The sequence below is a fragment of the Amorphotheca resinae genome (assembly GCF_003019875.1).
Source record: "Amorphotheca resinae ATCC 22711 unplaced genomic scaffold M430scaffold_8, whole genome shotgun sequence".
Lineage (NCBI taxonomy): Eukaryota > Fungi > Ascomycota > Leotiomycetes > Helotiales > Amorphothecaceae > Amorphotheca > Amorphotheca resinae.
In genome coordinates, this window is record NW_020194478.1 from 901,399 (window position 1) to 929,219 (window position 27,821).

Sequence of the window (27,821 nt, forward strand, 5' to 3'; positions counted from 1 at the left end):
TCGCTCAGGGTAACAGCTTGTAGTGTTGCGGAGGTCGTAACGTTGCGCACAGCCTTTTCTCTCCTAAGCCTATCATGAACAATCGCAGACATTAGTCGGGCTCTCTCCAGAACCATGCCTGAGTGCCTGGGGCCAATTGCGAATCAAGACTGCCTCCCCGCTCTAGACATCCCCAGACCACGACAAGTCTTCCCTCAGTCCCACATCCTTCCCGCCAAATGCCGGGAGCGTGTATCCCCAACCCAATGATGAAGGCACAATTTTTAGAAGCATCTTAGCTTTGTCTTCTATAGATCCCATCTACCTTACCTTTATTTACAAACTTGCTGCAATTGAAATGCGATTTCTGCAGCCATTCCATTCCTTACCGTAGTTCATGAATTGGTTACGGGGATTCTGCCACATGCATTCCTCATTCATGTAATGGATGTGATTCGATAGCTATGTCTCGACTCCGGACTCTCTCGAAGCGAGGCACTTACGGAGTAGAGTAGCAGACAGCCTCCAGTGATAGGCGTCCTCTATCGACAGGAGGCAGTATGCTTCCATGGCGAACTGCAAGCTCTGCTTGGTAAGTGTTGCTTTTGGGGTCCCGAGACACTATGTAGTGCAGCGAGCCTGTTCCTTGGACAGCCTGACCTGTCGAGCTACACAATGAAATCTTAGCGAACATACGTGTGCGCGGAGGTGACTACCACAAGCAGCCGGCACATCGTAAACACACGAAGATGACGAATCTCGAGGGGGGTAGGGTGCCGTATGGTATTGGATGGCTCGGTAGTGGACAAAACCACGATCCCGGAGTAGCCACTCGAGGGGCCTGCCTCAGATTTCCCAGGCTTCTATGTCCTTAGTTTTGGAAAGCTGTCACACTGCGTTTCCTGTGGCGGGACGATGTAGTGAGAACCTTAAACTATCCCTGAGGCCACGTTTTCGTGAGAACATTAATTCTTCTCAGGGGAGAATGAGGGCACCCCTATCATTGTGGTTGATTAGAAGAGATTCTAATTCAGATAATGAGAGATACTGCAGGGCTGATTTGAGCCTGCCAGGTACCAGCTCGCGCTAGAATTAGAACGCGACGTCGAGAGTCGAGAGTCGAAAGTAACAGGATCCTCGAGGACATGCACGAAGATGAAGTGAATCTGACTGGTGGGTAAGTGTCGCAATGATAGAGGGTAGGGAATAATCGTAGATGCCTCAGACACGGAGTGGCGCTTGCGCTCGCTCGTATGTTGAGCTCATCGACAGTTGCTGAGAGAAGATTGCAGCTTCCACCCTCTCGGCCTCCCCCGTAGATGTGTACTCTGAAACGAGGGCTTCTCTGCGCCTTGGTAATGCAACACTGCAACGTGGACCTGACATTGATGGGTCAAGGGTCTTATTCCCCAGAAAAGCTTGGCCGCATACATGCCACCTTGAGTTACAATAATCACTGTGAAAAAGGAGTTAGCATGTAATTGGGACCCCTTCGTATTTCCCCTGAATCCTCGGATCGCACAAAGATAGAATGATGGCAGTCATGAGACGATACACCTAATCTATTAACAACATGAAACAGATGCAATGACGAGACCCAAGTCTGGCCATATTCTGTGCCCAGAGCGGCGGGGTAGGAGAAGAGTGGGGGGCATGAAGCCAGGACCAATATCAGATTTACAGGGTAACGAGTCGATATCCGGATATCGAGGCAACATTCAAACGCTGGCCGGTACTGATGACACGAACATACTCCGTAGTCATAATACCACGGTATTGAACTAAGGGAGGCGGTGATATTCTTCTCACCGCGAGGAAAGCGCCGGCCTCTCTCATAATGTCGATCAAAATCGACTGAAATATACCTACCAATGGTAGAATAAATAAGCGATCAACAGCCAGAATTGACACTGTGCAGCGAGCGTAGGATCGCAGCGTAGAGCTGCAATCCAATCATGTATAAGAGTACTGAATCGAGGCAGCAGATTGAGACGTGGAGCATGAAGGCCGGGTAGGGCTGAGGACTCAAGCAGGGCTTCTAGAATGCAGAGCAGCAGGCGCAGCAGGGGATCAAGAGAATTGCAATCGGTCCTATCCTGCGTGTCGTGCCAACTGCTGAGCTGTCCGGAGTATGACCTCCTGGTATCTTCTCCAGACTGGTGCGTTGATAGTGATGCGCAGCGTGTCTGCGAGTCTGTGACAGCTTCACCGTCGTGTCGATATTCGGCGAGCACGCTAAAGTACGAGACACACCCATTCATTGGTCGAGGGCCTGCATAGCAGGGTTCCTGACCCCTCCATGCCACACGAACCTGCGGTCTGGTTTGGCGGGCCGTATGGGGTCGTCTGCTCGGGTCCTCGCGGAGGCCAAGGGAGAAGCGTCCAATGATGATCGCACTGCTTTCCCTGTTAGGTATCTTGGTAATCGTGTCGCAAAAATAAACATATGACAAAGCGCCCTCGCTTTCTAGAAGCAGTCAAGGGTGCAGATCCGCAGGTTCGGGTTCGTGATGGGCCAAGGCCGGTAGTAATTTAGGGGTCAAAAGTGGTATCGCACAGGCTCATAGCGCAACACAGCAACAGAGCAATTTCCTCCTAGCTGCCCGAGGCTGCAATCCGCCAAGTATCCCAAGTACTGCGCATATGTCAGTAAGGTGGCCGCTGTATGGTGCGAAATACGATGGATAGATGCCTTGGGCAAACGCAGATCCAGAGAGGAGCCAGAGCCAGAGCGACATTTGGCATTCGTTTGCATCCTCCTTCGCCGAGCCGGCCAAAAAGAGAGAGTCAACAACGACATGTTTACTCGCCGAAATAAATTAGTATGCGCCTATGAACACCAAGGTGATCGACCCAGTAGTCGGCGACCCGTATTTCAAGAATAACCAAAGCAAGCATGCCTGTTTCTTGATTTCCCCATTCAGAAAGTGTTCAAAACCTTGGAGCTCTGCGCCCCATGATTAACGAAGCCCATTTTTAGACACTGTTCCCCATGGAGAAATTGTCAGTCGTGTGATACGATTTGGCGTCGTATATATAGCAATTGTATAGACCAGTAATAGGACGATGCAGGGAACGCTCGACGATGAAGCTGCACCTACTATACTGCCATGACTTGTCGCAAAGAGTGAACCTTGGCGAAGAAGGCTATTTTGAATGTCAATGGGGTTCCAAAAAAAGGGCCCTCCTGTTCTGTCACTCTCCCCTGGCTGGTCGACAAGCAGTGCCTAAGTAGTAAGGTGATGATTATTTGCGCCTGCTTGCCTGCCTTATTGTCCTCATCACATCGCAGCTCGTAGGGCTGGTACCGTCCAAAGGGAATCCTATTTGTCCATCTAGCGCAGATCTATTCCGAGCAGCAGCAGCTCTGTGGTGGCTGGTATTTCCAAGAGCACCGACACAAGCAGTGAGTGGTTGGCGCTGCTTCACGCAGCCGAAGCCTGCATGCGACTTATTTTTAAAATGTTGCTAATTAGCCTTCAATGTTGTGTTGCCTTTAGCGCGGGGCCAGGGACCCAGGGTGGTCCAACTTAACAACCCCCTCGGTGCCCCCTGTGCGAAGTGGTGTAGTGTCCAAGGCTCAAGAATTCGGGTTTCTGCGCCTAGCACGCTTTGGGCCAAAGACTCGAAGGCTGCAGAAGTGCAGAAAGTCGGGCCCATGTTGCGTGCCATGGCCTGCAAGGCGCACCTCCCGGCCGCTGTCCTTGCGGCCGTTGCTCTCGTAGCGTCAGTAGGCAGGGGGCGGGGCATGGGGCATGGGGGTTCGAGGAGTAGCAGCACGGCCATGAGCTGACAGGGTTGCCTTCGTTTGTCGTTCAGCTGGAAGTACCGCCCGTCTACTACTTGCGGAGGGCGTATACCCCGACCTACCTGTGTGTGCCGCATTCACATATATATCCCCAGGCACCCCCGAGCGAGGCGTCTTCCCAGCCTTATTTTGACAGACATCACATTCCTCGAAAACCGACTTCGACTTCTCTGAAGGTCCCCTCATTGATATTGTGTCAATATATCTTCCAACATACCACATATCCTCCACCATGTCACCACAGAACTACTCTTACTCGACCGCGCCGGCGTCGAGGCATATCACTACCCACGGTACCAGCAGCGCTTTCAGCAGCTCCGCCAATCCAGATGAAGACTGGACCAAGATCTCTGACCTCGCTGAACGGAGACGGATCCAGAACCGCATTGCCCAACGGAACTACCGTACGTAGCTCTCTAGCATACTCCACAAAGAACACCCGACTAATTCTTGACTGCAGGTAAGAAGCTCAAGAGACGCCTCGAAGACCTCGAGAGACGGGCAGGGTCAGCATCGGCTTCACCACCTCAGACGCATGCAGAGATCCAACCAACGAACCAGGTCAACAAAGATGGCCAACAGTTCAAGAGCAGTCCAGAGATCAGACAGCAACTCTCTCCCAGTTCACTACCAAGTCAATACACACCTCCAATGCAAAGCGATGATGATGTGATATTTACCCACGGTTTTGAGCGTGACGGTTCCCGGACACCTCCTCTTTTCGCATATCACACATACCCAGTTCCGGGGGATGTCATCTACTCCCCCTACGGTCATTCACAACCGTACCGTCAAGTTTCCAGCAGTGGTGACTGGTCAAGAACGGACACAGATTACCTTGCACCAGTTCCCGTCACCTTGCCTTCCATGATGCAATTCCACGATTCGATTAAACGGGAACATGAGGATACCATGAGCCCATTCCATATGAGCTATCAGGCATTCCCTTCACTCGATATCCATGGGCAACAGGTCTATGACGACCCAAACCCTCATGTATGTCAGACCAAAGCAATGTAACATGGGCGAAATCATGCTAACAAGCATCTGCAGACTCCTCCTCTTTCACATTCATACGACCATTCAACAGCATGTTCCGAGTCGGGATATCAATATCCTACCACGCCATTATCCATGCCTCCTTCACCACGACTTATGACACAGATATGAATGGGATGAATGTATGAAAACGGCAGGGCTGATATGGAAAAAATGGGAAAACTAGGAGTTCGAAGCGCTCGACACTCACTCTATGGTAGAGGGATCTTTTTTTGGTAATGGTTGACTAAAGTAGAGAATGGGTAGCATGGTAGTATGGTGTTTTATGTTCTTCATTTCCTGGACACGATGGACCGCTTCCTATATTTCAAATACCCCGTATATGTATTAGCCTCTATTACAATTCACCACTCGTCTTCCAATTTTCAACTCTGGTCGATATTGAGCAACTCACTTTTGTCTTCCACCTTGAGCCTTCTCATCCATTCCAGTAGTCGACAGTTGCGCCACAGCCGTGATTCAGCCCCTTGGATTCGCAGCCTTGCGTGGCCAGAATAGTAAAAGGACATGTACCTGTTCTGTCCCTCAGCGTCTACCTCCACGAACCAGCCTACCAAACACATCATACCCGCCATCCCGTTCCGGCCCCCAATGGAACCGCGTGCTCGAGAGTTGAAACAAGCCCGCAATGCCACCAAACGGCCAGTCCAGAACGTCGGTAGGCCTGCTCTGGGGTTGTGAGGATGAGGCGCAGAGCCTGGCGCCTACTGTCCGTACAGGCAGTAATGTGGTGGCGGAGATACAGATCTGTGATTGATCCCGAAGCCGACCGTACGCGAGGCTCGCAGCGCGCGGATTTGAAGACAGCCCGGTCAACTATTTCGTAAGTACAGTACCCACATGGCCCGATATATCGGCCTGCAGATTGCCGCCAGGAAACAAGGGTGCGTTCGGCCGTAGCTTGATTGAAATGTTCCCGAGTTGCTGGGTCTGAAACTCAGCGTTGCGACCTCCGCCGCGCGAATACTCCGGCGCTAACCGCAGCTTTGTCCCCTTATGGTAAGCGCCCGGTCCAGACGCGCGCCTACCTAAGCGCGACGTGAGTTTATGGTGGATAGGGCTGATGGAGACGCTTGAGGTCATCACTTTCAGAAATCGATATGTGATCAGATGCAAACAGAACAATAGATATTTCATTTGTTGGTTATCATAAGAATCATATTGCACAAGTGAACCAATCGATGATCTCCTATCAACAGTCCCCTCAGTACGAATAGTTTCGGCCGGGACGTTACTCTTTTCTTCCCTGTTTCTTCACGGACATTCATGCCCATTCTCAGCAAAGTGGCAATACATGGTTGAATTACTGGAGAATACACTCAGGGCTAGATTTTAGTATTATTCCGCATGTCAGAATGGATCCTCCATCTCAAGTCTACCTCTTCGGAGGTAAAAAGTACGCTTTTCCTTCCAACCCCAGTCCATCATTCCCCTTACATCGCCTCCGAACTACGCTCATAACCCTAGGCCATGGAATCCTCTCGATTGGACGAGCTCCGATGACCGTGTTCGTGGCGGCTCCTCTTACTCTACTCTCACTTGCAGTCCATTTGCCCCCACCGCCAAATTTCACGGACATCTTGATATCAAAACCCTGGGTGGAGCTGGTTTTGCTTCTCAACGGACGACGAGGGAACATCAAACTTGGGATTTGACTGGGTTTGATGGATTGGAGTTGAATATCGAGAAGTCAGATGGGAAAAAATATACTGTGGCATTGAAGGACGAGTTATTGCCACAACGCTCGGATGGGAGGGAGCAGAGTACTGTAAGTTGGGAGTATGATTTCAAGGTGGAGGGAGATAATGGAAAGGGGAAGGTATTTGTGAAGTGGGAAGATTTGAAGGCGACGTATAGAGGACGAGAGAAGAAAGATGCAAAGCCTCTGGACTTGAAGAACGTCAGGAGATTAAGCTTGATGATGAGAAGGTAGGTGCCTTGGACACCCAAAAGTACTCTCACTGACTGGCTACTCAAGTTTCTTTGGTACTCAAGAAGGAGAATTTTCTCTTTCCATTCTTTCGATATCGGCCATTAATCTAGTGTCCGATTCCAATCCAGGGGCCTTTTCGGAGCCTTACCGAGATCACCCAAACAATGACCTAAACGAGAACACAGTGTTCAGGCCCTCCATAACGCAAGAAGACAATAATGCAATTAGTACTAGTACAGAGCAGGATTCATCTGGATGGCTCTTTTAGAGTACGGCCATAAAGCAACCCTGAATTCTTCGCGTATTGACCTCCAAGACGTCACCCAATTCCCATATATCTGATGCACAAGTTTACAAGAAAGGATGCTCACGAGTCCAGTCTCAAGGGGCATCATCTCCTTAGGATACATCCTCCGGGAATCATCCATTTTCGTTAGTCAGGGTTCACATCGTCGATGCGTCCCATTTAATACCAGCTACATCACCGATTGGAAATCTTCACCGACTATGCGTGTCAAGGTCTCGCTTCCCTGCTATTTGTCGGGTCGCACAGCAGCCAACCTGGTTGATTCAATGATATACTCAATGAAATGATCACGATCCTCCGCTCGTATGCAAGCCCATCTTTTCTCCGTCCCTCGTTCCGGCTTCCAATTTATGCCATCCTACTCTATGCTCCGAAACACAGCCATACACAGCAATACCTGCCAAGAGATACATCTTTGTCATAGCATTATTTGGGACTTCTGCTGTGTACTCCGTATGTCCTGCTGTCATCCCTTCTCTTAGGAGCTTCAACCATATTGGGACTGTTTCCCCTGGGGAGACGTGGGAATTCCGCGAACGGGCCAATCAGAAGAAGTGAGGTCTCGGCTCCTATATACTCTTCGTACAGCAGCAGTACGGAGGGAGAATCTCGAACGAAGAAAGAAGCCCGAGACAATGTCATACCCGAGCTTGACCGCAACCAGGTTGAAATCATGGCATATTACTACTCTAGGATATGCAGCTGTTGACACTCCTTCACATCTATAGTCGACAGTGACAGTCTCAGCCTCAGCCATGTGGCCCTGTGGCCCTTGTGGCCCTGTGGACAATCCCCTACGCGGCCCCCCATAAACCAACCCGGTTTGACTCGTGGCATCTCAGCGACCGGGTCCAAAACTGCTTGGCTAAGCCGGTTTACTGATCTTCGACGACATTATTCATCGCCACCCCCTCCTCCCCCCTATGTACCAACCACATGGATCTCGCCACGAGGCAAAGAACACTTCTCTACTCCGTGTTTTTATTCGGCCATTGCTGAGACAACGGACTCAAAGTCCATTCAGTTGATTTCACCTCAGACCGCGCGCACCGCCGGGACCGCCAACAATCCCCACTGTACCAAGCCCCTTTCCCGTCTCTGTAATTAAATAGACGAACCCCACGTCCATGCTACCCCGCCGCATACAGCGGTCCTCGCTACCAAATTAGAGAAGTCGACTTGGGAACTCCCGAACGCCCAGACTTGTATCGCCCGTAGTACAGGAAAGATCACAGGGACACCCAGGGACCCTTGAAGCCATCGGAATAGTGGATCGCAGCACCGAGAGTGTCTTGCCTATCTTTGGGGGGTTGAGTTCGGTTGAATATTGCGCCGTTCATGCGCGTATCTCAAACTTCTATTATGGAATGAATCCAATGAGACGGACGGGGTTCATGAGGGATTTGTAAGGATGCGAATTATATGGCTATCATTTTCTTTGAAATGCAATTACAAGGGTTGGCTCACCGATTGCCTCAACACCGTACTTGTGACCATGTGAGGTTTGTGAACTTCTCGGATTAGGCAACCAGGTAGTTAGAGCTGTGCTTTATAACGATGCTTATGATAGCAACAGATTTTCTCGATGCAGTGGCATTACGTTTCATTCATTATGACAGAAAGAACAGATCTTGATAGGGTAGGATCAAGGATGCCTAGCACACCAGGAAGCAATTCTATTTACTTTTCCTTAACCTCCCATGTTTGATTCCAAAGTCCGTGATAAATCCGTCCCAAGTCCGTCCCAAAAATGTTCGACCCAAAAGGTCTGCTCTGGTTTCCGTCCGGGCAGAATTTTATTCAGAGCGATTTTACAATCTCTCTCCCTTGGCTTCCTTAGCCTCACCATACTTCTTCAACCGGATGGCCTGGACGGAGATAAAACCTAGAACATTTCGGATTAGTATTAATAATGATGGTAGGGGTTGGGAGGGATTGAGGATGTGTTGTTTTACTCCGGAGGCTGTCAAGTGTGCATACGAGTCGGAATATCTTGGGCAGAAAAGAGATGAGAGAATGTGCTTACCGGTCGTATCCGCTGGTGAGAACGCTCCAATCTCATCCATAGAACTCTCGCTGGCATCATACAACTTTTCGGTCTCGGAGCTACGTCCAAGAACCGTGAAGGATCCCTTGTAAACCCGGCATCTCACCTGTCCATTGACGTTCTTTTGACTTGCAACAATGGACTCCTCGAGGAACTCGCGTTCAGGGGAGAAGTACAGACCATTGTAGAGGATCTTGGCATAGTTGAAAGTCACAAACTGGTCACGGAGAGCCCGGACCTCACGGTCAAGGACCAGACCTTCGAGATCGACGTGTGCGGCGCGCAGACAGGTGAGGCCAGGCGTCTCGTAGCAGCCGCGGGATTTGAGACCGATGAATCTGTTCTCCACAATATCGATTCTTCCAACACCGTGACGACGAGCAATAGCGTTGGACTCCAAGAACAGTTCGACGGGATCGGTAATCTTCTTTCCCTTTGCGGTGATCAGCTCCACTGGCAATCCCTTCTTGAACACGATAGTGAAGTCCTCTGGCGTGTCAGGTGCCTTCAGAGGATCCACGGTCAATTTCCACATGTCTGATGGAGGCGTGACATCTGGGTCCTCTAGGATACCGGCTTCATAACTGCAGTGTGCAAGGTTCTCGTCCATACTCCAGGGCTTGGCCTTTGTGCTGCTAACAGGAATGCCGGTTTTGGCTGCGTAGTCGAGCAGGTCGTTGCGGCCTGCGAAGCGCTCGTAGAACTCGGGCATTCTCCATGGGGCAATGACTTTGATGGAGGGCTGAAGGGCGTAGAATGCCAATTCAAAGCGGACTTGGTCGTTGCCCTTGCCAGTGCAGCCGTGAGAAACAGCAACACATCCTTCCTTTTGTGCAACCTTGATTTGGGCTCTGGCGATGACGGGTCGAGCAAGGGAAGTTCCTATTTCCCGAATTAGCTTATGCTACTTGTGCCAACCTGTTCAAGCAGGACTTGGTCATTGCTACACAGGGACAGATTCAGAACCTACCCAAGAGATACACGTTCTCATAGATGGCATTCGCCTGAATAGCAGGGAAGCACAGTTCCTCAACAAATTCTCTGCGGATATCCTCAATATAACACGCCACGGCTCCAATCTTCAATGCCTTCTCCTTGGCGGCTTTGAAATCCTCTATACACACATAAGTCAGCAATTGCCTCCCAAAATGCGAGTAATTACATGTTCTCCCCAAAGAAGAAAGGATAAAAATAAGGGATTGCAGCACATACCTTCCTGTCCCACATCCGCCATAAAGCAAACCTATGACTCTATCAGCATCCCTTGCATACCTACAGCTTCCATTCCCCAGCCTCGTCGTTTTATCTTCTCCCAGAGCGTACGTCCTCATCCAACCATCCTAACATTTTGACGTATAGCAGGTATGACTTACAACATCGTAACCCTTCTCAATCAACCAGGCCACTGTCACGGTGACATCAGTTTCGAATCCCGGCGCAACAAGTATTCCAGAGTACTCACAGATACAACTTGTGTCCAAACCACCACTGTACGCAAGACAGACCTATAGTTGGTACTTCATCAGCTCAATTCTCAATCATCCTCTTTCAATTCCCCTCCCTACTCCTCCAACAATCCTCACCGCCAGGTATGACTCAAACATATCTTACCTTTTCCTTTGCCATATTTGCTGCAGTTGGTTCTATCTCTCCTTTAAGCGGTAAATAGCTTTTCGTAGAAGGTCGAATAAATGACTTTAACCGTTTGCGAGAGTGTTGTTGAAATTCAATTGAAGAGCAGGAGGTGTTGGGGCATACGGAGATGGATATCAACAAGTCCCAAGCATTTTTCTTAGCGCGCCGATAACGCTAGTGTCGAAAATATCCCCTCCCCCTTTGACATCACAAGAGCAAAAGGAAAATTTCGCTGCGCAGGCAAACTCTTGATAAGTGAGATTCAACTCGCTATTGGAGGCGATCAATTGTCACTGCAGGGTATTCAGCATTGCGTAATTCTAGACTCGTGGGTCTGTGAATTTCTATTCGCGCTCATGTACTGGATTACTACTGAAGGTATCGCCGCCGCTCATCTGCTTGTTCTTCATAAAGCACCCTCACACCGTCGCTGTCAAAATCAAGAAATGAAAAAAGGACCCCAGAGACGCTCCCAGCCTTGCAGAAATATGATTCGACATCCCTGACACCAATGCAGGATCTGTGTCACACTGCCCAATCATGCAAGCAAAGTAGAAGGTATCTATTCCTCCTGCTCCAATGGTGCCTCTTCCTCGTATTCCTCCTCTCCCTCAGAGATGGAGGCCTCCTGGTATTGTTGGTACTCGGAGACCAAGTCGTTCATGTTAGACTCAGCCTCAGTGAACTCCATCTCGTCCATACCCTCACCAGTGTACCAATGCAAGAAAGCCTTTCGTCGGAACATGGCAGTGAACTGGTCACCAACACGCTTGAAAAGCTCCTGGATGGAGGTAGAGTTACCGACGAAGGTGGACGACATCTTGAGACCACGGGGTGGGATGGAGCAGAGAGCGGTTTGGACGTTGTTAGGAATCCACTCGACGAAGTAGGAGTTGTTCTTGTTCTGGACGTTGCGCATCTGGTCCTCAACTTCCTTCATGGAGACCTTACCACGGCTGTAACGAATTAGCATATGATAGTGATGAATTATTTAAGACAACTTACAAGATAGCAGAGCAAGTGAGGTAGCGACCGTTGCGGAAGTCAGAAGCAGCCATCATGTTCTTGGGGTCGAACATCTGCTGGGTCAACTCTGGCACAGTGACGGCACGGAAAGAGTGAGCACCACGGCTGGTAAGAGGAGCGAATCCAACCATGAAGAAGTGGAGACGAGGGAATGGAACCATGTTGACAGCCAACTTTCGGAGATCAGAGTTAAGCTGACCGGGGAAGCGAAGACAGGTGGTGACACCGGACATAACGGCAGAGACCAAGTGGTTGAGATCTCCATAAGATGGGTTGGAGAGCTTAAGGGTTCTCATGCAGATGTCGTAGAGAGCCTCGTTATCGATACAGAAGGTCTCATCGGAGTTCTCGACCAACTGATGAACGGAAAGGGTGGCATTGTATGGCTCGACAACGGTATCAGAGACCTTGGGAGATGGAACAACCGAGAAAGTGGCCATCATACGGTCTGGGAACTCCTCGCGGATCTTGGAGATCAAGAGCGTACCCATACCAGCACCAGTTCCACCACCGAGAGAGTGGGTGATCTGGAAACCTTGGAGGCAGTCACATCCTTCGGCCTCGCGACGAACGACATCGAGAACTTGGTCAACAAGCTCAGCACCCTCAGTGTAATGTCCCTTAGCCCAGTTGTTACCGGCACCGGATTGGCCGAAAACGAAGTTGTCGGGGCGGAAGAGTTGGCCAAAGGGGCCAGCACGGACAGCATCCATGGTACCTGGCTCCAAATCGACGAGGACGGCACGGGGAACGTACTTGTTACCGGAGGCCTGTGTAATGTTAGGACCACAGACATTGCCTTGTTTCGTGATTCATACCTCGTTGAAGTAAACGTTCATCCGCTCGAGTTGAAGGTCAGACGTGCCATTGTACCTATCGTGGTATTAGCAGGTAGCAACACTAAACATCTGCTATCATCACGCCTAGGAATAACTTACACGCCAGAGCCATCAAGGCCATGCTCGCCTGAGATGGTTTGCCTGTATATCTGTCAGTATTGAGGCCTATATGTCGCGTTTGTGTCTCGTAAGGTGTCCGGCAATTGAGGGAAAACGAACCAGAAGGCAGCACCGATTTGGTTACCCTGAATGAAGTCAGTGAGAGCAGAATGAAGACGATACAGATGCTACTTACGCATTGGCCGGTCTGGAGATGAACCTATCGATGCAAGAAGACTTGGTCAGCTTCGTGGTCTCTCTCGGAGTAGCAGCGGGGTCATTCAGGGGTTAGAACGCGTTGAGGCCGTAGAGCGATGCTGAGGCTTCGGCGGGCTCGGAAAGACTTACGATTTCACGCATGTTGAAGGTGGATTGGGTGCTTGAATTGGGTGTCGGTTCTTGAAGGTTTGACAAGCAGATGAAAGAGCAAGAGGATGTCTCTGGTTGTTGTGTTGACTTGGAAAGTTGTGGGCAGGCAGCGGTGAAGCACTTTCGCTTCGCGTTAGGCTAGCTTTGTTTATGCAGGGACTGAATAAAGTTAGCTTGATTGGGGTGCTCAACCGATATCACGTGAGCGAAATATCGAAGACTTCCATATTGGAACGGACCTTGCCACGTCCTGGAGAACATCGAGGAATATTCAAGGACTCCACCGCAATCATGGAAGCCGAAATCAAGAATTTTTTGCCCAATATTGATCCTGTGATCTCTGAATACTCTGTTGGATACCTCACCCATGCATCTAACGCATATGTCCCAGACTCCGATTCCACAGGGCAATCACCTTTAGCAGAAGCAGCCTTGTCAATCACATCTCTGTTGGTATCTGCTTCAGGGGACCCATCACCAGAAAATGTGGAAAAGATTAGCCAGCTAGTTGGAAAATGGGTGGAGAAGTTCAGCGCCTCGGCGGAAAATGGACAGCAGAAACAAACGTCTTCTGCTGCCAGACGGTTGGACCGGGCCTTCCAAGTAGAAGCCCAACGGAATATGTCATCTACGCTCGGTGTTTTAACTGGTGGTGTGGATCTGGAGTCCGCAAATACTAGGAAACTAGAATCCAAAGTTGATAGGAAGAAGCTGGAGAAGGCAGAAAGAAAGATTGCCGCAAAGCAGAACAAGAAGACCTTCAAGACCGTCGAGTATGAAGCTTCGAGGTTACTCAACCAGCCAGATGATACCCAATCGTACGAAGAGTTCTTCATGGCGGTCAACCCGCTTCAACTTGGCTCAAATGCCATGGGCCAGCAGAAGAGCAAGGATATCAAGCTGGATGGAATAGATGTGTCAATTGGCGGCTTGAGAATCTTGACAGATACCAGCCTGACTTTGGCTTATGGTCGAAGATATGGTTTGGTTGGTCAAAACGGTATAGGAAAGTCTACTCTGTTGCGGGCGTTGGCACGAAGAGAACTTGCAATCCCTACGCATATTTCCATTCTCCACGTTGAGCAAGAGGTATGTTTTTGATCAGTCTTCCTACACGTAGCCTTTACTAATATCTTTACTAGATTACCGGAGATGATACCCCTGCTTTACAAGCCGTTCTTGATGCAGACGTGTGGCGGAAGCATCTACTTGCTGAACAAACTGTAAGTCACCTTCTCCTCAGACCCTGAAACAGCTCTATTCTCCTCTTTCTTCTAGGCGTTCTAGGTTTGGCTAATTCGATATAGAAAATTACCAAGCAACTTGCAGATATTGAGGCTGAACGGTCCACCTTAGCAGATACTTCTGCCGATGCTGAAAAACTAGACAGGGACCGTGAAGGTCTTGATCAGACTCTAGGAGACGTTCAAGCCAAACTGGCGGAAATGGAGTCAGACAAAGCCGAATCTCGAGCAGCAAGCATCCTGGCAGGTCTGGGTTTCTCTCCTGAACGACAGCAATACGCAACGAAGACATTCTCCGGAGGTTGGCGTATGCGACTGGCGTTAGCACGAGCACTCTTCTGCGAACCTGACCTTCTACTTCTTGACGAACCGTCCAACATGTTGGATGTCCCTTCGATTACCTTCCTCGCCACATACCTCCAAAGCTATCCAAGTACAGTCCTTGTAGTCTCTCACGACAGAGCGTTCTTGAACGAGGTTGCAACAGATATCATCCACCAACACTCTGAACGTCTTGATTACTACAAGGGAGCCAACTTCGAGTCCTTCTACGCGACCAAGGAAGAACGACGGAAGACTGCAAAGAGAGAGTACGAGAACCAGATGGTACAACGTGCCCATCTCCAAGCCTTCATCGACAAGTTCCGATACAACGCCGCCAAATCTTCCGAGGCTCAATCTCGTATCAAAAAGTTAGAAAAGATGCCCGTCCTCGAGCCACCAGAGAGCGAATACACCGTCCATTTCAAGTTCCCAGACGTTGAGAAGCTATCCCCACCAATTGTGCAGATGAGCGATGTGACATTCGGCTACTCCAAAGACAAGATCCTGCTCCGCAACGTCGACTTGGACGTACAGCTCGACTCCCGGATCGGCATCGTCGGGCCCAACGGTGCGGGTAAAACCACGGTTCTCAAACTCCTCATCGGCAAATTAACACCAACATCCGGGCTCATCTCCCAGAATCCCCGATTACGCATCGGCTTCTTCGCCCAACATCACGTCGATGCTCTTGACCTCAACGCCAGTGCTGTGAGTTTCATGGCCAAAAACTATCCCGGGAAAGCGGACGAGGAGTACCGGCGACACCTAGGAGCCTTCGGTATCACTGGGACGACGGGCTTACAAAAGATGGCGTTGCTATCCGGAGGACAGAAGTCTCGTGTGGCCTTCGCCTGCCTCTCACTCCAGAACCCGCACATCCTCGTCCTGGACGAACCGTCCAACCATCTCGATATCGAGGCCATGGACGCGCTGAGCACGGCGCTGAACCAGTTCCAGGGAGGCGTGTTGATGGTTTCTCACGACGTGACCATGTTGCAGACCGTCTGCACCAGTCTTTGGGTCTGTGACAATGGCACGGTCGAGAAGTTCCCCGGTGATGTGCAGGCGTATAAGAAGAGGATCACGGCGCAGGCGGATGCGAATGGCGTTGTACAAAAACATTAGAGTAGAGATCAACTAGTCAATTGATGGATTGATCGAGATTTAATATGCGTATCAATGGGATCAGGGTCCTTGCTTGATCCCTACCTAGGTACTTCCGCAAATACAATGCCTGGATGTAATCTGTATTACTAGACCCTCATTCCCTTCCTACCCCACCCAAAAAACCCCCCCCCCCACCATCCTAAAAATATCAACCCCAATACGCCCCAAAGCCCACAACAAACACAAAACACAAAACATCAGTCTTCGTGGCTCAGTTGGTTAGAGCGTTGGTCTCATATCCTTAACATATGACATGAATGTATAAACATTCTTGGCCATCCAAAGGTCGTGAGTTCGAGTCTCACCGAGGACATTCCATTTTTTCATTTTTTTTTGGAATAGAAAATGACTGCTTCTTTTTGTAACGGGGGAGGGGGGAGGGGTTTTTTTTTTTTTTTCTTTCGGGATTTGAATTTGAGGGTTTTTTTTATTTGGGGTGTTTTATGTTGGTGGGGCACTGGGGACAAGGGGGGGGGGATGTTTCTATTTTTAAATTTATTTTTTTCGGAGTTCAAGATCAGAAGACTGATAGCTCCCCTGCAAAGAAAGATATAACATGCATTTTCATGATTCAAGTCTTTTCATCCATGAGGCGTGAGAATGGTTGGGATCCTCTGTTGGTGCAGCTTTTTATGAGTAGGTACTACTACTTGTACAAGATTAGGTAGGTATGAGTATGAGGACAGACAGAAGACGCCTTGATATGCAAATAGCCGTCCATGGAACACAATACAACCCATTACCCAACGCCAGGCGATTCATTAATCATCCTCTCCTCTGTCATTCATTCAACCTTCACCTTCCTTCCCCCTCAATCCACTTTCCCTCATAACCCCGTCCTGCACCCCTATACTAGATCTAGGCCTCTCCTTGTTCCAGCGTGACCGGCATCACAAAACTCGCATTCGTCGCCGAGCCCTCGCCCACACCCACGACGACGGTGTAGTTCGCCAGCGAGGCGAAGGTGCCGTCCACGCCGCCCGTGCCCGTCGTGACGTCCTGGTCCCACTGGTGGCGGACCATCAGCGTCGAGTTGTTGGAGCCCGGGATCTCGTTGCTCTGGATCACGGCGTCGGCGCAGGCGCGCCAGCCGCCCTGGATGTCCGTGCCGGTGCACGTCGTGTTGAAGCCCGGCTCGCAGATCTCCGTCGTGTTGGAGCCCGGAGGCGTTGTGCACGGGCCCGGCGTGTAGTAGATGTTGAAGCTGTAGGCGCAGCCGGCCGGAGAGCAACCAGTGGTGTACTTGGTTACGTGGTAGACGGGGAAGGCAAGCTCTCGGCGGTGATAGGGGTAGCTGAGAGCGCAGGGGAGGAGGGCAACGAGGGCGAAGAAGAGGGTGGATGGTGTCTTCATCTTGGCGGTATGTTTGTTTGTTTGTCTGTTTTGTGTTTGTTTGGTTTGTGTTGGATTGCGGATGATGAGGAGAAGGAGGACGAGGAGTTGCAGGATTTTGTTTCGGTGACTCGTGAAAAGGTCTTATACTTTGTAATCGGGATTGTTGTCCCGGAGATGTGGATGCAGTGTGGATGTTGGTGAATCACTGGTGATGGAGAAAGCGAAGGCAGGATCGCTCCTCTTATTTGTACGTTCCTCCACACAACAAAGAAAAGCAAACCCACCAAGCCCTACCATGCCCACGCCTCCACTCCCCGTGTGTCCGCGAGCAAGAAAAGGAGCCTGTCAGGCAAAGGAAAGCAGCATCACGGTCCACCGACCTCGTATCAACGCGACAAATACGAGAGCCAAGCCCGACGTCATACCCGCTTCTTAGAATAGGTCCCAGGGACTGCCGCAGATCCTTTCCCTTGACGGGGCGACCGACCCTTGCGTTCCTGTCAAGTTGAATGGTGATATGGGCCCCTTTGACATGCTGATGGACCCAACATTGACATCGTGAATCGTGATTGACCCAAAGAGACCGAGCTGAGATGCGTGGTTCTCTGTCGTTGGGCTCGTCTTCTTCCTTCTGCACATCTAAGCCTCACCACCGGCACTTGTGAACTAGGGGCGTTCGCCGTACGAATCCCGGTGGTGAAGGCGGTGAGGCAACCCACATCACTTGCTGCATTGCATTATTGCCGCACTGCACCTAGCTTCTCGGAAGCAAAGGGGCCAGAACCATCAACGATGAACCAGTTCCTCTGTTGTTTGCTGAACTGCTGCAGGTGGTTGTCGAGGCATCTATGATCTGTGTGTACGGTTTGGCTGTTGGAAGTGGAGACTGGCGGGAGCGATCTTCAGCCACTTCCGTAGCGCCGGTACCCCTGGATAATATTTCGATCCTCCTCCTGAATCTTAACGCTCTGTGTCCCTGGATCTTTTGAGTCTAAAGGTTTGGCTTTGACTAAATCGGAGCCAGAAATAACCAAGTCGATGCTGTCTCGGCCGCGGCGTGTGGGAAAAGCTATTTTCCGGCAATAGCGGTGGTCTTAGTGGTCAGCTACTTGGTTCCCCAACATGTCAAGGTGTCGGGATAAATTAGGTTCAATGGTCAATCTATATATCTCTATCCTAAAATGGCCAACTATCAAATCTCACGGATTTGAACCTCTCTTCTGGTTGTATTGGCGGCAGCTTGAGGAACAGAATCAATCGAAAAGCGCAGACGGCATTGACCTGCGCATGGAATTGTACCTTCAGCGCGCTCCATTCCGTCTCGAATCAACAGAAACCCTGATGTTCCAGTCCAATCTCCTGCCAGTTTCTGGGTCAGGTAAACAAAGATATCCCATTCAGAAGCTTCGGCAGGGCCTATCTCTGGGAAATCGGGATCCCCGATGATTCCTTCGTGCTTGCTGTCCTCTCAACGTAGTATCTATCTATCGTAAACCAACCTCCTCCACCCAAAAACGGTGCGTACAATGACACGCATGATAAACCCAACAATCAAACCAAAATCTCTCCTCCATAATATATCGCACGTGTGTTTCTCTTTCTCTCTCTACCCAATCAATTTTGCACTTGAGGTCAAATCATACATAGGAAGAAGAACCACCCGCTGTGCCTCCGTACGTACCCCCGTCCCATTCCTTCTTTTCTCTTCTATTCCATTCCTATATCAAAATTTTCCCAGCGCTACCGTAGCTTTCTGTATATTCCCCCTCCCCCCCTCTTCCTACAGCAAGCATGTCACCAGTGCAGAACCCATCCATCATTCCTACGTCCTCCTATGAATCCATCCATCCATACATCTGTTCCAAGCAAGCAGTCAACTCGGTCTCTCCGTCGCCGTCGTCGATATCAAAAGCACAATACACCCTTAAGCCTAAGCTAAAACCAAGCCAACTAGATTATCCAGCTCTTCTATATCCCCCCCCTTTTAACCTCACACATTTCCTATCCTATCCTATCCCTCTTCTCCCCTGAATCCTCTCAATCAAAGAATTAAAGCTTCTCTATTTACCTCCAAGACCCAATACTTTAGCCCCCCCCCCCCCCCCCCCCCAAAAACCAAGTATACTTATTATCTATTAGCCATCTCTCGCAATCCATCCATCGAGTTTCTAAAATTTAAGATAGTCAAACCATATATATCCCGACTCTATACATATATCTCCTACCTACCTATTTCTTGACTTCTGATATTCATCATATACGAGATGGATTCATTCACATGTACTGTATACACAACCGACTTGGACCTGATTTCCCTATATTGTAGAGAATCAATATGGGTTGGGTGGGTGGGTAGATGGCATTAACCCCCTTCTTCCCCCCTCTCCAACCCAAAAAAATAGATATTCCATCCCCTCGCCCTCTCCTCACTATTCCTATCCTCCCATTCCAACTAGGTAGGTAAGGTTGCATGACTGAATACTCCGTACTGGTAGTGGTGCAGCCAGCTGATAAAAGAGACATGATTAGTTTGACGCACGGTGCTTACATCTGGACTCCTTGTGCGAGTCGAGAGCTTTTACTTTATTTTACTTTGCTTTTTGATTTCAAGTTTGGATTTAATTCTTTTCAATATTCAATATTCGATATCCAATATATATAAGGTATGCATGTTTGGGAGTTGGGGTTACACATGTTGGGGTTGCGGGGGAGAGTAATGGGGTCTGTGCTTGGAGAAGGGGAGCGGGCTGAGCAGGATCTGAGATTCTGAGTATATAAGGGAGGCATGCATCATAACACTGTAGCTAAATGACTCGCACCCACCTACGTTGCGTACTTGGCTACTTATTCATAGTCTTTGCGCAGGCCTGGGTAGGTGGTACGCACGCAGACACAGCAGACATGTTTACAGTTCTTCGCACTCACTATAATCATGGACATGACTTGGATCAACGATGATTTGTATATTCCATTAGGTACAACGCCTGGGTCACCATCCCTTCATTAGAGGGGAGACACCGAAGCCAACGAAATGCGCAACGCGCGAGCAATCCCTTCATTCAGCCAAAAGAAATCGACGAATAACAAAGGGTGTCGAAGCAGACAAGAACTTTTGAGGAGCATATCAGGTCGTGAAGAAGGTCCGTCGCCTAAAGAAATCGAATGCAACCTTGGTCGCAGCCGCAAAGAAGGAAAGATGTAATACACAAGAACTTTTGAAATCCACGGTCAGTAGCGTCATTACCGAGCCCCTGCAACGGCTGCTACTACTGACCTCCAGAGGGTGAAGAGCGCGAAACGAAGATGCTCTTCCCCCCAATCCATGAGTTGCCGGCGACTATGACCAAGATTGTCATTCAACCAATTACTGTCCGCCAGTTCTCCTCAAGGCGATCTCCTTCCAATGATCACGCTCTGCCTCCAGCTTCGCAATTCGCTCTTCGAGTTCGTCGAATCTCTGCATCTTACGTTGTCGGGATTTGCGAGCGGCAAGGGTATTACGCGCGCGCTTCATCGCCACGGTATCGGTGGGGTCCTCGACAATGATGGGTGGGAGGGGCTTGTCCCGCTTGCGGGAGCCAACGCCCGAGACAGATGAGTGAGAAGTCGCAGGTGGGGATGTGCTCGTTCCAGATCGACGACGGGTGGTGCTTGTTCGGATGCGCTCGGCGACCTCGAGCTCTTCATCAAGAACGAGGGGGGACTGGCTTGGCTTTGGGGGGTCGACAAGTTCCTCCTGGGGAAAGAGAGGATACCAAGGGTCACCCGCGAGCGCGTGATCAAGATCGCCGTTGCCAATGAAGGGAGAGACATCGAAATTGTCCTTGTATTCGGGAGACTCGTTGTAGGTCGAAGGAGAGGTCAGGTTGGTGAAGGCAGTGGAGTTGGGCGCAGACGCGAAAGGATCGCGCAGCAGATCCTTTGGCGAGACGGTCCCCATGTTGGTGGAGCTTGACGAGGAGAGATTCATCGTGCTATCGTAGAGGGTCGGCACGGCGGGCGAAGAGTAGGCCGAGTTGTACGTGTTGTGGGTCAAGGCTCCCCCTTCGAAGGGGGTGAAATCGTCAAAGAGATCCAGGTCTGCGAGCTGCTGTGAGTCACGGGCGCGGGCAGGTGAATGTGCGGGGTGACGCTGCATACCTTGCATAGCCATGTTGGGAGTTTGCGGGATGTTTCCAGAGGCTTGCGCGAACAGGGGGACTTGAGGGCGAGTCGGGCGCTGCTGCTGCGAAGGCGTGGAAGGTGCGGGCGCAGAAGAGGCGTAGAACTGTGGTTGGTGCTGCGCAGAGTGAAACCGGTTGGTCAGGGCCGAAGTAGAAATAGAATGTCCAGTAGATTGTATGATCGCAGCTACTCTCTGGTTCTGCAGCGACGAGGCAGGCTGAGAAAGATGGGAAGAGTGACGACGATGTTGGCCGGTGACGGCTTGCTGGGCAGACAGACTAGGGGTCCTGCGAGGACTGGGCGAGGTCTCGAAGAGCACAAAGTCCTGAGACGCGGGGTGCGGGCGCTGATCGGGACGCGGGAGATCGTGGAGCGGTTGTTGCGGTGAGTGTGCCGGCAGGCTGGATGAACTGGAGGGAAGCCATGGTGGTAGAGGATCCGTGTTGAAGAGATTAAACTCTTGTGAAGGTATTGTGGCGGTTGAGAGACTTAAGCGGGAGCGCGAAGCTGTGCTTGGACTCAGGTTTTCCTGGGAGGGAAAATCTGGTGGGTAGAAGGTGATTGAGGGGGGAGAATTGGTGGTGGAAGAGGACGGAATGATGACTGCGGGAGTCAACAGGCAGTCAGAGTGACCTGGGCCAGGTAATTTAGAACATCTTGGATGATGTCCTTCAGCAAAATGTTCAGTGTATGTTTGTGTCCGTTGGTGATGAAAGTGCTGGTGTTGATGTGTTGTATTGCAGTCAAGAAGGGGTTTGGAGAGGAAAGGAAAAAAAAGAGGAAAGAAAGTTGCCTGACGACGGGGGCAGCGCACAATTAATAGTTAGTGGGAGGGCGAGATGAGAAACGAAACGGGCAAGAACGGGAAGCGAGCGGAAAGGGTAAGCGCAGGTGCGTCCCAACGGTTCAATCGTAAGCGACTCGTCCCTTCCAGTGTGCCAGCAGTCCCGCGCCGCTGATTGGCTCGCTTGGGGGCCGACCACCGGTGACTCACACGGCCTTTCCTCGCATTCCCCCGTGGCCGCGTTCCCCCATCCAGGAGTTGACCTACATAAGCACACGCAGAGTACATCATCATCCATCCTCCTACAGGCAATACCTTACCTTACCTTACTTTCCAACATCTCCCATCCATCTGCAATCTCGTCCCGCGGGAATTACTCCCAGCCCCTCTGCTCCATTCGTGAGAGTGTGCGCCTTGCGGATGAGCCCCTGCCAACCGATCCCTGACCGAGGGAGGGATTTATTGGCTGGCCGATGACATATGCGTACCACTGTGCAGGACAGACGAGAGGGCAGAGGGAGCCTAGGGCTGTGCCGCCACCAGGATCCAAGGCGAGTCTAAACCACCGTCCAGATTCCAGACTGCAAAGCCCGGGCGGCCAAGCCATCGAGCACTGGTAACCTTACACTGTAAGGTCCTCGGCGCATGCATCCTGGCGAGATCATCATGCCTGATAGGCTGGGCCCATCTCCACGGCCGGAGGAGATGGCTGCTGCGGCCAAACGGATGGCCCTCGAGCAGTCAGCTTCACGCATCTCCGTCGTGCACGTGGGGAGAAGAGGAGGAGAGGGAGAATGGGATCCTGCGGATTCATATGACCTATATACTACGTATAGATGGATGGTCTCAAATAAAGGTGCAAGCAGGAAGACGAGGTCTATGTGCATTCCTGTAGACATATCTACCTACGTGTGTGTCTGTTATTCATCTGCCTGATGTACGCGAGACGGGCTGATGCGTGTGGTATGCCTAAGGCATCACGAGGTATCTACAAGTCTCGGTAAGCTGTATTGGGACAGGCGTGAAGCCGGCTCAATCGGGTCTCCAGTGGCATTATTACGGTAATCCAGAGTAATCCAGAGTATTTCCTCGGAAGATTACCCAGCAGAGTCGTACGATGTTCCATAATACAGTACCGTCCCTTGCCATCGGTCCCAGTAATCAATCAGTGCAAAGGTCCTCTATGGTCTACGGAGGATGATCGACACTTCAAATGTCAAAGTCGTAGATCGTGAGAACAGTTGCGCCGTATGACTCACCTACTCGGCGTTTGATCCCGTCCCCCAATATTAAAGAGACGCCCCTCCGATTCGATCGATTGCGGTGCTGCAGGGGCTTGCAGGGGATCGACGCACGCTGCTTGTTCGCCGTGGCCCCCCGTCCGGAGGTCAAGGTACCATTGGAGTCTGGAGTCCGGAGAAGGGCACGGCTGGCTCCCCACGGGCTGTGTGATGGGTGATGGGTGATGGCGGTGAGGACACGATACGAGCTCTGGCGCACGAGACTCGACTACTTCCTCTATCGTCGAATGAAGCCATTCGGGGAGAAGTTCGGGTATGGTAAGGGAAGTACAGCTGGAGGGTTAAGACACTTTCTTGACATATGCGCTGTCACGTGATAACATGTGATAAACCCCACTCAACCTTCAACCTCCAACCTCCAACTGAGTATCTATATCTATGTCGATCTCTACACATAGCTGTTTCTTTCTTTCTATCTTTACATACTATCCCATGTGGCATACTGGATACATTCCCCAGCCCTGACTGTCACAGGTGACATTGGTTGGGTATCAGTGCTACCTACCCTAGGTACAAGACAACAGTGCCTTCACACGTGCTCGCCCTAGAAGACTTGCGATGTGCAACAAGAGTTTGTTTTACATCCATAGGTGCACGTGCATACCCTTCGAAGGATCATGTGAAGATACGTACCGGTGTGAGGGTAGAATCAACTGCAGGGGATTCTAACATCTTTGTGATATCAATATACGTCGTCTTTCGTTCATGCTTTTCTGCCACAGATTGGAAGCAATTGCCAACTTTCTCCCCCACATCAAGACCCAGAGGTAGATCTTCAAGCAAGAATTAGGTAGCGCAAATCGCTTCTGTGGCTTCAATCGGCACCTCTCTAATTGTCCTCAGTTCAAATCCCAATGAGCAGTCTGCATGGAAATCTTCGCTAGAAATTATACTAGACCAGATCACAATGGCACCAAGATGGAGATTCTTCCTACAAAATGGAAACCTGTCTTCAATACATATTTCTCTTGTCCTGTTAACCTCACGTCTTGCTACAGCTTGCAGAGCAATATTTGGACAGTGTCTTCACCCCATCGAGATCAAAAAACAAGCAGCTAGTTGAAGCAGCCTCGTAAGGGGCTATTTTGCACCAGTGCACTTCAGACAACATGGATTCGAATTTGCCATATAGCTCTTTCCAGCAATGTGTATCTCACCATCCGACAGAACTAGATCAGAACGTCGTCGACAAGTGGGCAGCCTTAGGAGAACGCAGACGAGCAGCTGCACCTACTTCCAAGGACTCGAAACCAGGATTTTCTCTCTTAACCCTTCTCGTACCGGATGTCCGCTTTGTTATTTACAACATGCTCGTCCGCGAAGAATTATTTTCGCCTATCTCCAGCCCCCTAAACCCTGATCTCACTATGGGGAGGATGCGTGAGGGAAATTTACAAGCTCTCTCAAGAACCTGCAAGACAATCAGGTCAGAGATCGAACTATGGTACAAACATTACGGTTCGCGGCTCTCGAGGATGCCCGAGATCGGTATCTTTGCCCCGGAAACGACCTTCTTCTGGTTGGATTGTGCAGGATATGTGGCATTATGCGAGGTGATAGGATACGAAAACCGGCAACCAGAACTGTCCTTTGCTCTTTGGGACAGCGCACGCTATCATTTGGATCGATTCTGGAATCATGAAGCCTGCCGGACGATCCAGCACCTGGAACTATGTTTCCGCCTCACCTGGCACCCTACGGGAACTCTCAGGCACATGCCTTATTTTGAAGGTTTCGAGACCATGAATCATCTCACCTCGATCCAGGTTACATTCTCTCACAACGAGACACTCGACATACAATCCGTCAACGCACAATTCTTCTGGCTCGACTTCTTCTACCGCATCTGGAATGATTTCTGGAGATACTCGGCGTTCTGCCATCCGGGACGCTGCTGTACTTGCTGTCCCACGCTGCCCGAGATCAGCGTCGGGATCGATATGCCATGGCTGAAGGGAGTGACGATCCTCCCAGCACTCTTACCGCGTGGCGCTGTGGTCACTGTGATTTCGGAACTCCTAGGCATTCCTCCGCTGAATTGGTACCGGCCCATAGAACAGGCAGAATGAGAGATGTAGTGTAGATCTTAACCTAGAATAAAATCCACAGAACGAATATATTCTGGCTGGTGTCGTTTCTTGGGATAGTTAGATTGAGACCACGTGAATAGTGCATCCCCTACCCATCCAAGAACCCTACTTGATTTTAGAACATCTCATTCCGAATTTTCGTATTAACTATTCCCCCCTAACCTTTTTTTGAAAAAATAAAGATCTAGATCTTCTTTCACTCATGTTTTATTTTGCTGAAATGGAAACGATAAAGAAGCAAATCACGTCTGAAACGAGGTGGTGTCAAACCCGGCTTACATGGTTTTTTAGCGAATTTCCACAACCACATCTCAACATGATCGATCCCCTTATCGCCGGTGATGCATCGCAGGAAGTACTACTGCAGAAGACATTAATCACATTCTGATCTAGTCATTGCTCAAGTGGGCGAAAGAAATGCCGAAGGGTGGGAGAGGCGGTCGGGGACCGAACAACAATACGTTCTAGTCGATTCAAGCTTTCACAGCCTTCTTATGCCCTTGTGCGAAGTTCTACAATTTTCTAGCTCTTTTGTTTCGAGTTATGATTTCTACAGAGTTATCAATTTCTATGTACATCAGATTCCCAGGCTCTAAAGGTACCACATCCCGACTAGAGACCTCAAGCCAAGTCGAAGTGAGATCGACGCTGACCTGTCCATTCATCTATTTGATGCATTGGATGCGAGGCGTAAAACTCCCAAGAGGCCGGAGGGACCAGGAACGGATAGGAATACCAAAACCCAGCCATCTCGGTGTCCTCTCTATCAGGGGGGAGCGGGGCGGAGAGTGGAACTCCATTTGCCTCTGACATAGCTATATCCTCTTTACTCTGGCTTGAGACACACACGCGCAGCTCAGGTAGAACACAGCAATTACAGCAACGACCCGGTGCGCACCAAGACGATTCTGTCCAGAACGTCATCCAGAGTTCATAATAAAACCAATCGTTGATCGAGTAATCGGCTACCTGGTCAGGGCTGAACACCAATACCACGCTCTCGAGGCCCTCGACATAACTGAATCCGGTAAGATGGCCTCGGAAGAGCTCAGATATGCACAGCAGTCGCGGATTGATCAGAGTCTCTCGTGAGACTCGCAAGTCGATGATGAGATGCCGGACGTTCTTGCGGTTTATCCTGTCCAGGCAGAAATTTTGGATTCCCGCTACGCGCCCTATGCCGAGTAACCACTCCAAGTAAAACAAAGGCTGGTCTCTGTCCTCGCGTCCGATCACTTCACTGAAGTCGAGGTAGAAGGTCGTAAGTCGCGGGTTGAACCCTCCTCGGAACTCCAGACCGTGGCAATGGTAGCGCATGACCCAGGATCTAGCATGCGCGTACCAGTCTCTGATTTCTGCTCTCGTCTTATGGCACGTATTGTATAGTGCGTGGAGAGCCCCATGACTTTTCGGATCCAGCAAGTAAATCACATGGTTCTGTTCCGACAGGTGGCTGTAGATCTGAAGGCGGAGCTCGGTGGGGAGACGGTAGAGGAAAGAACAGCTCTTCCCTGTCATGGGATACCTAGCTACAAACCTGTCCAATATGGAGCGTGCCAGCGCGGGCTCAATTGTCCGCACTACATGACCCGTGTGGTAGAAATTACCCTGGGCAACAGAATTCCGTTCTTTATACTGGGGTGCTCTCACCCACACCGTCTGGCGGTACATTTGCAGGTATCCTCGGAGGACGGTGGCGGGTTGTTGCCAAGCGGACAGGAGTGTTGGATCTGCAGCCCGGACTACATGACCTGGCTCGTCTTCATCGGGAGGAGCATGGGTCTCAGAAGCTGGGATGATGACCTCTTCATATTCGACAACTCTTCGTTTCCCAGTAATTGGATACTCGACTATGAAATCTCTCAGTTCGTTTGACGATGGATCGAGTATGCCCGTAGCATCCTCCCGTCTTGTGTTGCTGGGTTGGCTAGATGAGGGGAGAGCCTTCTGTTGCTCATGACGCATGATGACTAGAGGGAGGAATGAAGTATATCGCAAGGCGGCCTTCAAAAAAAGAAGTCTTTGAATCTCTGTAGTCTTGGATTCCGAGGAAAAGATGAATGACAATATAAGGTAGAAAGAAGGAGGAGGATGTTCACTATAAAACCCAAGTGGTTGTCGGTATAATTCGAGATCTTCTCTACCGGATCAGGATGAATGAAGGATCAAAAGAACTTTTGACATAAGACAAGTTTTTGATGCGGCCATGGTCTGAACTATATATATAACTTCTCAGAGTGTTGTCAGTCCAGACCAGAATATGTGTTTGGGCGGATGACATACATACATACATTATCATCAGTCCAGATGG

The 27,821-nt window shown here is 50.3% G+C and overlaps 9 protein-coding genes across 9 annotated transcripts; 4 read left to right on the forward strand and 5 right to left on the reverse strand.

The window, feature by feature from the left end:
* Positions 1-3,798: 3,798 nt before the first annotated feature.
* Positions 3,799-5,354, forward strand: M430DRAFT_35836 (hypothetical protein). The gene is made up of 4 exons (XM_024866824.1): positions 3,799-4,191; positions 4,248-4,783; positions 4,841-5,146; positions 5,241-5,354. Exons 1-3 carry the CDS (start codon positions 4,020-4,022, stop codon positions 4,955-4,957), a joined length of 825 nt encoding a protein of 274 aa, XP_024719643.1. The 5' UTR covers positions 3,799-4,019; the 3' UTR covers positions 4,958-5,146; positions 5,241-5,354.
* Positions 5,355-5,996: 642 nt separating this feature from the next.
* M430DRAFT_43314 (hypothetical protein) lies at positions 5,997-7,056 on the forward strand. The gene is made up of 3 exons (XM_024867611.1): positions 5,997-6,242; positions 6,314-6,775; positions 6,825-7,056. Exons 1-3 carry the CDS (start codon positions 6,202-6,204, stop codon positions 7,045-7,047), a joined length of 726 nt encoding a protein of 241 aa, XP_024719644.1. The 5' UTR covers positions 5,997-6,201; the 3' UTR covers positions 7,048-7,056.
* A 1,841-nt stretch (positions 7,057-8,897) lies between these two features.
* M430DRAFT_142407 (hypothetical protein) lies at positions 8,898-10,638 on the reverse strand (the record flags this gene model as incomplete). The annotated part of the gene is made up of 5 exons (XM_024862765.1): positions 10,596-10,638; positions 10,346-10,538; positions 10,104-10,247; positions 9,113-10,015; positions 8,898-8,971 (listed from the first exon to the last, which is right to left on the reverse strand). The coding sequence occupies exons 2-5, from the start codon at positions 10,365-10,367 to the stop codon at positions 8,898-8,900; spliced, it is 1,143 nt and encodes a 380-aa protein (XP_024719645.1). The 5' UTR covers positions 10,368-10,538; positions 10,596-10,638.
* Positions 10,639-11,330: 692 nt separating this feature from the next.
* M430DRAFT_142410 (hypothetical protein) lies at positions 11,331-13,135 on the reverse strand (the record flags this gene model as incomplete). Its single annotated transcript, XM_024862766.1, has 7 exons — positions 13,081-13,135; positions 12,929-12,952; positions 12,853-12,878; positions 12,733-12,774; positions 12,613-12,667; positions 11,774-12,564; positions 11,331-11,724 (listed from the first exon to the last, which is right to left on the reverse strand). The coding sequence occupies exons 1-7, from the start codon at positions 13,090-13,092 to the stop codon at positions 11,331-11,333; spliced, it is 1,344 nt and encodes a 447-aa protein (XP_024719646.1). The 5' UTR covers positions 13,093-13,135.
* Positions 13,136-13,360: 225 nt separating this feature from the next.
* M430DRAFT_67668 (hypothetical protein) lies at positions 13,361-15,794 on the forward strand (the record flags this gene model as incomplete). The annotated part of the gene is made up of 3 exons (XM_024869301.1): positions 13,361-14,190; positions 14,244-14,324; positions 14,409-15,794. Exons 1-3 carry the CDS (start codon positions 13,393-13,395, stop codon positions 15,792-15,794), a joined length of 2,265 nt encoding a protein of 754 aa, XP_024719647.1. The 5' UTR covers positions 13,361-13,392.
* Positions 15,795-16,417: 623 nt separating this feature from the next.
* Positions 16,418-17,556, reverse strand: M430DRAFT_67669 (hypothetical protein; the record flags this gene model as incomplete). The annotated part of the gene is made up of 2 exons (XM_024869302.1): positions 16,764-17,556; positions 16,418-16,462 (listed from the first exon to the last, which is right to left on the reverse strand). Exons 1-2 carry the CDS (start codon positions 17,187-17,189, stop codon positions 16,418-16,420), a joined length of 471 nt encoding a protein of 156 aa, XP_024719648.1. The 5' UTR covers positions 17,190-17,556.
* Positions 17,557-20,535: 2,979 nt separating this feature from the next.
* M430DRAFT_79871 (hypothetical protein) lies at positions 20,536-21,255 on the reverse strand (the record flags this gene model as incomplete). The annotated part of the gene is made up of 1 exon (XM_024869588.1): positions 20,536-21,255. A coding segment is annotated over one exon (720 nt), but the record flags the coding sequence as incomplete, so codon positions are not given.
* A 3,070-nt stretch (positions 21,256-24,325) lies between these two features.
* Positions 24,326-25,546, forward strand: M430DRAFT_35844 (hypothetical protein). Its single transcript, XM_024866825.1, has one exon. The coding sequence runs from the start codon at positions 24,530-24,532 to the stop codon at positions 25,487-25,489; it is 960 nt and encodes a 319-aa protein (XP_024719650.1). The 5' UTR covers positions 24,326-24,529; the 3' UTR covers positions 25,490-25,546.
* Positions 25,547-26,098: 552 nt separating this feature from the next.
* Positions 26,099-27,560, reverse strand: M430DRAFT_277327 (hypothetical protein). The gene has a single exon (XM_024865706.1). The coding sequence runs from the start codon at positions 27,473-27,475 to the stop codon at positions 26,132-26,134; it is 1,344 nt and encodes a 447-aa protein (XP_024719651.1). The 5' UTR covers positions 27,476-27,560; the 3' UTR covers positions 26,099-26,131.
* Positions 27,561-27,821: the final 261 nt, after the last annotated feature.